This window comes from Engraulis encrasicolus, chromosome 11 (assembly GCF_034702125.1).
Source record: "Engraulis encrasicolus isolate BLACKSEA-1 chromosome 11, IST_EnEncr_1.0, whole genome shotgun sequence".
Classification (NCBI taxonomy): Eukaryota; Metazoa; Chordata; class Actinopteri; order Clupeiformes; family Engraulidae; genus Engraulis; species Engraulis encrasicolus.
The window spans coordinates 50,728,663-50,738,662 of record NC_085867.1 but is presented as its reverse complement, the minus strand read 5'-3'; the positions used below and the strand labels follow the sequence as shown (position 1 = coordinate 50,738,662).

The 10,000-nt window shown below is 44.0% G+C and overlaps 1 protein-coding gene across 1 annotated transcript in view; it reads right to left on the bottom strand.

The window, feature by feature from the left end:
• Nucleotides 1–10,000, bottom strand: part of LOC134458518 (collagen alpha-1(XXVII) chain A-like) — a 69,084-nt gene that overhangs the window by 12,815 nt on the left and 46,269 nt on the right. The window contains exons 28-41 of the mRNA XM_063210867.1: nt 8,147–8,200; nt 7,322–7,375; nt 6,804–6,848; nt 6,409–6,453; nt 6,236–6,289; nt 5,797–5,850; nt 5,642–5,695; nt 4,966–5,019; nt 4,231–4,284; nt 3,707–3,814; nt 3,435–3,488; nt 2,922–3,029; nt 998–1,051; nt 797–850 (exon numbers count right to left, since the gene is read on the bottom strand). Of these exons, the coding sequence (XP_063066937.1) occupies nt 797–850; nt 998–1,051; nt 2,922–3,029; nt 3,435–3,488; nt 3,707–3,814; nt 4,231–4,284; nt 4,966–5,019; nt 5,642–5,695; nt 5,797–5,850; nt 6,236–6,289; nt 6,409–6,453; nt 6,804–6,848; nt 7,322–7,375; nt 8,147–8,200 (846 nt within the window). The remainder of the gene's footprint in view (nt 1–796; nt 851–997; nt 1,052–2,921; nt 3,030–3,434; nt 3,489–3,706; nt 3,815–4,230; nt 4,285–4,965; nt 5,020–5,641; nt 5,696–5,796; nt 5,851–6,235; nt 6,290–6,408; nt 6,454–6,803; nt 6,849–7,321; nt 7,376–8,146; nt 8,201–10,000) is intronic.

Sequence of the window (10,000 nt, the reverse complement as noted above, 5' to 3'; positions counted from 1 at the left end):
AAGCTTCTGCCAAATGTAATGCAACATATTTGTATCATAATGATTCCACAAAAAGTGTGTGTGTGTGTGTGTGTGTGTGTGTGTGTGTGTGTGTGTGTGTGTGTGTGTGTGTGTGTGTGTGTGTGTGTGTGTGTGTGTGTGTGTGTGTGTGTGTGTGTGTGTGTGTGTGTGTGTGTGTTTGTGTGTGTGTGTGTGTGTGTGTGTGTTATACTGTGGTGTGCAAAAGTAGTGTCTGAACACTGAGATAATCAGGCCATAGAAGACTACAGACAGCAAAAGAGGCCTCGCCACACAGCGCTAATGGACAGCATGAGTTTTGAATGTGTGTGTTCACTGAAACAGTTTGAGACAGTATGCATGAGTGTGTATGAATGTGGCTAATCTGATGCCAAGTGCATTCAGAGCTAGAGGTGGTGTAAGATATAAACACGACAGCGGGGAGTTGCAGGATTTCACTGAGCGTTCAGAATGATCTTGGTCAAGCCGCTAGCGTGAAGCCCCACAGAGCGCCCCATAAAACCATCTCATTCGCTCAGTAATGACAGAGATCAAAGCAGGTCTGCATAGCTGGAGAGCACAGGAACAGTGCAGAGACTGAGCCACTGGGGGCAGAGGTCTTATTTGGGTTCTGTCTAAGCGAGAGCATGTCACACAGGCGAGGGTTCAGAAAATTAATTAGGGATTAAGTGCAGAACCAACCGAGCCTCTCTCCAAGCTTCTCCAAACATGGTAATCAGTGCCTGTCCACAAGAGTGCATTTCGTAAAAGGAATATAGTGCGTGGTGTGTGCGTGTACCTTTTCACCTTTGGATCCGGGAGGTCCAAGAGGGCCTATTGGGCCTTGGTGACCCTATGGAAACATACAGAACACACCAATTTAACCATTCCACCCACACACATGCAGCCTCGCTGAGATGTGTGCTACTGTGCTATGACCTATTGTGCACATGTGGGTCAGCGTGTGTGTTTGGCAGCCGCTGGCTGCGTCTGGTCTCACCTCGTAGCCTGGGATGCCTGTCTCCCCCTGCTGGCCCATACGTCCCGGTGCACCCTGTGGAGAGAAGCAGAGAAGACAGTGCTAAACACTCATTACCAATAATGGTGTTATAGATGTTTCAGGAGCATTGGGGAGTGGGTAATAGAAGTCATATGAATCACTGGGATATTATTCAACTCCTGCATGCATAGCTCTGCTTATGGCTGAAAGTACAAAACAATTACTTACGCCCTGGCGCCCCATGTGGGCTGATTTAGAGGGACCTATTGCTCATTAAATTACCACTGATGACCAGAGGTGTCAAAAATCCGATTCAGAAGTATAAACCCCTGCCATAGTTTCCTTCCAACACAGGTATGTCACTGGCCTACCTGTCTTTAGTTGGCCTACTCAAACTGGCAACTTTCTTAACCTGGCATTGGCACATTGTCTGATGGATGTTTCAGGGGAATTGAGAGTGGGTAAACTAGAAATCATATGAATCACTGGGACATCATTCAACTCCCATGCCTACATAGTTCCGCTTATGGCAGAAAATACAGATGTGTTAGATGAGCCTTATAAAGATCAACAGCATGGACTAATGCAGTCACAGCGACTGGCTGACATACTACTGGTTGTGTTTTCAGTGGCTACAGGTCTGATGTTGGCTTCAACTCATTTTTAATGGAACTATTCAGAAGTTTGGAAATTGTGTGTGAGATTTTGTTCATGCATTTGTAAAGCCTTGGCAGGCCCAAAGTGTCTGCGATGACAAACGAGATTAACTGAAATAAGCGTAACTGGCTGAAATGAATGAAATATGGCATATCCAAATTCCGTGTTCAAACATGAATGCATCAACACAAAAGGTGTTAAAGGAGCTATGGTTCCAGAGAGCTCCCCTGGAGTTATCAACATGCCTACTTCGAAATAGCAGGTTTCGCTCTGGACGGCATCCAAATTTGTGATTGAAAAAAAAAAAAACCTCATGGTCCAGCCAAAATAATTAATTCCTTTCACATGGCACAGGATTATAGAAGTGTTTTGAAATCCTAACCAACGCTAACTGAATTTATTTTATCTTTATGCAAAACATGGACCATCAAAACATTACACGCACTGGATTAGTCCAAAGAAAGACACAGACACAGAGTATAGTGCCTACAGAGTGTAGTAAACTTCCTATGAGATTACAGTAGAGAAGCTGATACACATGTACCCAAGCCTATGTCAAAATCAAATTAATTACACATACCGCTTCTCATACCAGTGCACATACCACACATTCTTGCTCAGGAAAAAGTTCAATATAGGCTGAAAAAGTGCAGTAATACGTAACCACTACATCACACTATGACACCAACAGTGGGAAAAAGAATGAGGATGCCCATATTTAACAGTTTCGGCCTGATGCCCTTTATACCTGTAGGTTTTAACAGTAATTAAAGGAACAGTCCACCCTTTTCTGTTTTCACATATTTGCAGTATGGCCAAGCATTTTTCATGAATGTGCATAGCATTTTCTTCTCAGTGTTTTCAGTACTTAGAATTATTGGTATCAGAATTATTAGCATAGCTTAGCATAATCACTGGAAGTAAATGGGAGCATTAGCATCAACCCACAAGTGATCACAGGACGGGATTAAATGGCTGTTTTGCACTCTAGTGAATTTTACAAGTTTATCAGTACATTGATGATGTTTTGTTTGCTCCAATGGACTTGCATTGCTACACTTAATTTGGCTATACTGTTAAACTAGGCAATGCGAACACAGGCAAAAATCCTATGTATTCTCATATTTAACTACATATCAGGAATTTCTTGAAATGAGGTGGATTGTTCCTTTATGGTAAACATTGGTTTCCCCTTCAAACCAGTGATAACAAGCTAATGTGCAGCCCTGCCACTGCCTGAGAAGTCCTGTATCCCACTCCATCTCACCACGTGTCCGAGGGTTCCTCTTGATCCTTTTGGGCCCACAGTGCCGGTGGCTCCGATTTTTCCCATGGGCCCCGTCTCTCCCAGGTGACCTTGATGACCTTTGGCACCCTGCAGGTCACATAAAAATGATGTTCCTTTAAAGAACGCACATGTTCCTTACCTATCTTCTCAAACATGGGGGCTAAATATATGATAACAGCAGCGTGCAGTGATGAGCAACCTGGAATCAAAAGCTACAATCCATGGCCACATATTCCAAAAGACTTGCAAGTAGGGCAATTGGGCAGGTAAAGCCAGGTCTTTTAATAAATGAAGCCCTGGATTGTAGCTTCTGAATGCAGGTTAGCCCTGCTCCCAACCCATCTTCTTAAACATGGAGGCTTAAGACATCCCACTGGCTGTGTGCGTTATAGAAACTTAAGCTCACAAAATTCATCTATTGCTCAAAGTGGTACGGCACCAAATGATTCAATGAGCAATGGAATGAGGTTAAGGAATCCATCCGTTACTGACCTTGGAGCCTACTTTGCCACGCTCACCAATCTTCCCAGGCTTTCCTTCAGGTCCCTAAGGAGAAGAATAACATAAGGTATGGCTGCCGTTGATCTCCAGATGAAGTGTATTATACCTGTATTTTGTACAGTACGTGTATGTGTGCGGCTGCATGCATGTTTGTAGGAGTATTTGTTTTCCATTCATCTGTGTGCAAATACATCTGTAAGTGAAGTTGTAAGGTGTGTTTTTCATTTATACGTGTGCCTGTATATGTGAGCCTGTAAACTAACTCTTATGCCGGTGCGTCCAGGATCTCCAGGTGGTCCATCTTTGCCATTGTGTCCAAGCTCGCCCCTCTCCCCCTGGCCTCCCTCCGGACCCATGTCCCCCTTCTCTCCCTGCGGAAACATACACAACCAAATCAGAGTGAGTGACATCCAGTGGGTTTCAGTGAGGATTCTTAAATGTTTCACTTGAAAAGGTATTTCCAAGAATGTAATTTGCTATACATAGAAAGCAGGCAAAACACAACAGAATGTGAAACGCACATAAATTAAGAGCACTTTGCGAAAAACTCTGTCATGGAAAGTCTAGGATAAATAGAGGCCATACTGAGGCTCGTTGTGATTCTCTATCTAGATGGCAGTCTTTCAGGTTAGAAAAGCTATTCACAGTCCTTGGTCATGCTTTATTATGGAAAATTGTAAACTACATTTGAAAACACTTTCAGTTTCCTCCATCAGTGACCGCTGAGGCGAAGACTTTAAAACAAGTTGTAGGTTTTCCAACGTTTACATTTTCTCTTCTCCCCCACCTTGAGTCCATCAGGTCCAGAATGTCCAGCTTCTCCCTCTAATCCTGGCTCTCCCTAAATATACACACACACACAAATACATATATATTATTACTTATATTCCACCGCACTGTAATTCAAAGTCCTCAATAGCTTCTCAATAACTGGAAAATGAGAGATGAATGGGACCAAAGTCTCGGTGGTACCACTCGTTTTTAATGAGAGGCCGTTCAAAATTATACATGCTACGTTCTCCCGACTGGTAGGCAAGAGCCAAAACAACCAGCTGCTGGCATTTACTGTCAATTTAAGATGGCAAGGAGACAGGCAGCTGTTGACAAGCCTAAGGTTGCCATGGCACACTATGGAAGATTTATTTTATGTGATTGAAACGTTACGCAACTAGAGTGACTACCAACTATAAATTGAGATAGACAGAAAAGGCCGATTTTTGGCGCGACAGTGACCTACAACCATTAACAAGGATCATGTCATCACTCTTGTTTGGACATAATCAAAAGAGTTATATCGTTGTTACATTTGGTTCCTTGGGGAAAACCTTTGCCGTTCTATCAGGATCTAAGGTTAGATGTCTTCATCAAACAAACTTCACATAGAGACTTTGCGGACAGACATTTTGCAAGGACCTTCTTGAGGATGTCCAAGAACTTTGGGAGACGTAAGAACCTTCACTGTCTATGTAGAAAGTGAAAGGAGAGGTGTGCCATGTTGTTACAGTACTGTGCGACCGCTTACCCTCGGGCCAAGGAGTCCAGCCTCGCCTCCGTTCCCTGGTGGTCCCAGTGCCCCCTGAGGAGGTGAAAACAGCTATTTATTGCTTTCCACAGATGCCTCGAGACCACATGATCATTTAACAAGAGAACTCCAGCCAAGTGACTAAAACGAGTGAAAAACAATTGAAATTGAGCTGAGGCCTCCTCAAAGCAACAAGGCTGACAACATTAGAGGCCAATGCTTTCAGCTTGATGACCATGAAAGAATTTACCAACCAAGAACATGTCAGATGATCTGCCAACTTATTACACATGCAGCCTGGCAGATATGAACTAGAAATTACACCCAGATTGCCCATAATATTTTTCCATTGTATGAATATCGCCATACACAAATACAAATGCATTAACACATGTACACACACGCACACACAACACACACACACACGTACACGGCTACACGCACAAACGTACACGCACAAACGTACAGACGCATGCACGCACGCACGCGCACGCACGCAAACACACACACACACACACACACACACACACACACACACACACACACACACACACACACACACACACACACACACACACACACACACACACACACACACACACACACGTAAAAGGATTGCCATCAGTACAATCATATAACAACATTGAAATACAACACAAAGACCGCACAGACAAACCTTTTCTCCCGGCTCGCCTCCCAGTCCTGAATCCCCAACTTTACCAGGAGGACCCTAACAATGACAGGTCAACAAAAATGTCAAATCTTATTGTCACTGTGTGGGTGCATAGTTTTGTGTGAAGTGCATCAGTATCTAAGCAAAATGGGGCTCACCTTCAGGCCCATATCCCCAAGAGGTCCCACAGTTCCTGGAGCACCTGGAGGTCCCTACACAAACGCACGCACACAAACGCACGCACACACACACGCACGCACACACGCACACACACGCACATGCACACGCACGCACACGCACGCACACACACACACACACACACACATTAGGGCAGCTTATTACCACCGTTTACATTCGTAAAAGGACTAGAAAAATCTACCTGGATAGGAGCCCAAACTGTCATATCATTGTATAAACAAAGCACTTGATAAGAGCAACATGACATGGACATGTCTACCATGCTAAAACTACGCTAACTGTCACACCATCAACATGCCAACTATCTGGCATGCTCAAGAAACAAAATGTAAATGCAGACTGTGATAAGAAGAAAAGAGGAGCGCGGTAGAGAGATTGATAGCATGGTGGCATCCTTACCGGTTCTCCCGGTATCCCCTTATCTCCTGGAGGGCCGGAGGGGCCTGGAGTACCCTGTGGAGGACACATAAAATTGTCACACACAAACACACTCACACACACAAACACACAAGGGACCAATATTTACACACAAAAAAGCCATGGAGGAATTGTGAAAGGGGAAAAAAACCTACCGGAAAACCCTTAAGCCCCCTCTCTCCAGGCTCTCCCAGCTTCCCCTACAGTGACAGAAAGAGAGAGACAAAAAGAGAGAGTGAGATGGAGAGACAGGGAGAGAAAAAAGGCAGAGAAATGGAAATACAGAGAGAGGGAGAGAGAGAGAAAGAGACAGAGAGAGAGAGAGAGAGAGAGAGAGAAATAAAGACAGAGAAGAGAGAGAGCAAGAGAGAGAGAAAAAAAGAGAAGAAAGGGGAGAGTGAGAACGAGAGAGAGAGACAGAGAGAGAGGGCGCAGAGAAACAGCAGTGAGGATGAATAGATTATCCTGGGATACTAATCATCATCAATTTTGTTTTCATTTGGGGGGGGGGGGGGTGGAGAGGGGGTAGAGAAACAGGAAGTGCTTTCACCTCAATGCCCGGGAAACCAATCTTCCCTGGTGGTCCATCAGGGCCCTGTACAGTAAACACAGAAGAGGTGAGATTCCAGGAGAAGAAAGAGAAGTAAGCGGATTAAGAGAGCGGAACACACTCAGGAGTATGAATGGATGAATCAGGGCTGGGCTGAGTTTTTGAATTACTGTATTGGTGTGTAGGTGGAACGATCAGTGCCCTTTGCCAAACCCTACGAGACCAGTCATCACTGAGAAATTGGAGAAGAATCTAAGTGAGCAGATTAAGAAAGCGTAACACCCAGAGGGATTCTGAATGCTTTGCTATTCCAGGAGATTCCAAATGAGAGGATTAAGAGAGCGTGATCAGAGATAGAAAATCCTTCCTTTATTTTCTCGTGATACACACAAGAGTACAGTATCAATGAATGAGGGCTGGGCTGAGATGTTGAGTCAATAGCTGGTGTGTGTAGGTGGAGATGATTATAGTGCCCTTTGCTGACCCTGTGAGACATGTCACCGCCCAGAGCACCTCACCTTCTTGCCCTCCACTCCACGCTCGCCGCCCATCCCATCAGGACCACGGGGTCCCTGAAATACACAAACACATATGCATACCGGCACACACCGAACACACACACACACACACACACACACACACACACACACACACACACACACACACACACACACACACACACACACACACACACACACACACACACACACACACACACACACACACACCCAGAATCAATATACGACTCCTACATAACATTAGCCGAGACAATTACTTGAAAAGAACAGTCTGGCACCACTCCATTAGCATAGCTATGGATCCAACGATTTATATAGTCGTCAATGGTGCAGTGCTAGATCAACTCGCCAGGCTAAAATATGTTCTGGCAGGTTCGTCTAGCTTAGCTGGCTTATATAACATATACCAGTGTTTCTCAACTGGTGGGTCGCGACCCAAAAGTGGGTCGCGGAGGGCTCATGGGTGGGTCGCGGAGCCTTGGTTTAAAAAAAACATAATTCTAAAAAAAAAAAATCCAACTTTTCCTGCAACAATTTACAACTTTTATTTTGATAGGCTAGTGAACTCCGAGTCATCTGTCGTCATAGAGACAATCTGAATGTTTATGCGCGATAGATAGCGTGCAACCAGTCATTCGAGTCTTGGTTACATTTTGAGAATTGCATTTAATTGACTTGAACGCAAAAAAAAAATGGGTCGCTACTGAATGAGAGTGGAAAATGGTGGGTCCCAAGACTGTTCCAGTTGAGAACCACTGACATGATATACAATCTGTACATTGTGTTCAAATCAGAACATACTGAGGCAAAGGCTCAAACACATACCCGTCTGCCTTTGGGTCCTTTGCTACCAATGGGTCCTCGAGAACCAGGAGTACCCTAAACAGGTGAGACAGGTGTACAGGTGTACAGGTGAAACTGAACTTGACAAACTGAAGTTGGCCTGACATAGTCATGTCTAGGGGTGTAAATAGTACCGGTAATCAATATGTATCGATACATCGATCCGACGGCTGACGATCAAATCGAATCTTATCGTATCGTCGGACATTCTTTAGTATCGAAAATAATAAAATCGCATGGGACCTGCCCAATGCCCTAGCTATTAATTGTGCAACATCAAACAAATCAAATCGAATCGAATTGTATTGCATCGTGGGGCATTCTTAAGTATCGAAAATAATAAAATCTCTTCCTTCAGAAATCGATATTGAATCGTATTCAGGGCTGCACGATATCGGGGCTGCACGGCTTTGGTCATGGCGGGCTTCTTGTGCATTTGTTGACATTCAGCAAGTGATTGGACTGCACAGAAATATATTACTTGTTCGCGACAATTAGGTCAATTTCGCGAAGTGCCACTCTTGATATTGTGATTCCAATACATTTTCGATATATTGTGCAGCCCTAATCGTATCGTCATGGAGGCTGGGATTTACACCCCTAGTCATGTCATAATCTACTGGCCATAACCGATGGTCTTACTGTACACTCAGTGAACCAATGGAGTAGAGCAGAAAAGCAACCATGAAATAAACTTTGTAATTGTTGTCTTATTTAATGGCAATTAATATGGAGTGGCGTTTACACTCTGAGATTGTACTACTTTCCATCCTTTCCATCAATACACACAAGTAGCCTGGGCCCGTCCATGCTTCCTGTGATGATGCACAACATTTCACAGCCAAGCCTCTTCGAGTTCAAATTTTCACCTGAGTGGCTCGATGAAGCATGTAAAAGGCAAGGATGCACAGACACACTGTCATTTGCCCACTGGTGGCCAGAGGAAAAAGCGCTATGTTTGAATGTTGCTTCGGCCTAGCCAAGAAATCTAGACGCCCCTAGCGACCGCAAATTGAATTTGCTCCCGGGGGCAGCACCATACAACAGGCATTTGAAATACAGAACATGGGTTAAGCCCTCCTCCTGGGACTTCTGAAATCACCACAAGCTTGGCCAGTCAAGAAGATCAGAAGCTAGGCTAGCAAAGCCAGGCAGATAGTTAGGCTACAATCAGCAAATTAGAAAACAGCATTGCATTTTGCCAGAACATACTCCATTAAAGCACAGCATTGATGGGAAGGGAAGTGAAAGATGAACATTCATCCTTTTGGGACAGTCCAATATCCAAAGATTCACTGTGAGTTTATACATGTTTTCATGAAGTTTTGCCAGACACAGAAAAGTTGAAACACTTATTAGGAACTGGACTGGTTATGTAAACATTTGTCAAATACATATACTGAACTCTCTGTCGGAGTTCACTACTTATTAGTAATATAGTAAGTCCGCTGCTTATACTACTGATAAATGAGATAACAATCTCATGGACAATTCCAGTTTCAAAGGCTTGGTTTTTATAGCATGATGCTAACACTGAGCATGCTGCCACAACAACTGCTAAATATAATGTAATATAACATCACATCACAATATGTACTATGGTCTGAAAATCCAGTTGGCTTGTCCTGTCATTCAAAGCACAAATGGTGCAGTTGTATAGGGGCCTACCTGGGATTTGTTCCCAGGAGTTAAAAAATAACATGAGCAGAAAATGCAGTAGCCAAACGAAAAGTAAGTAGCAGTCATCCACAAAAAGTACAGAGCTGTTTGCAATGTGGCAGTACAAAAGCACAATATGAGACGATTGACAGTGAGTGAGCATAGAACCTTGATACT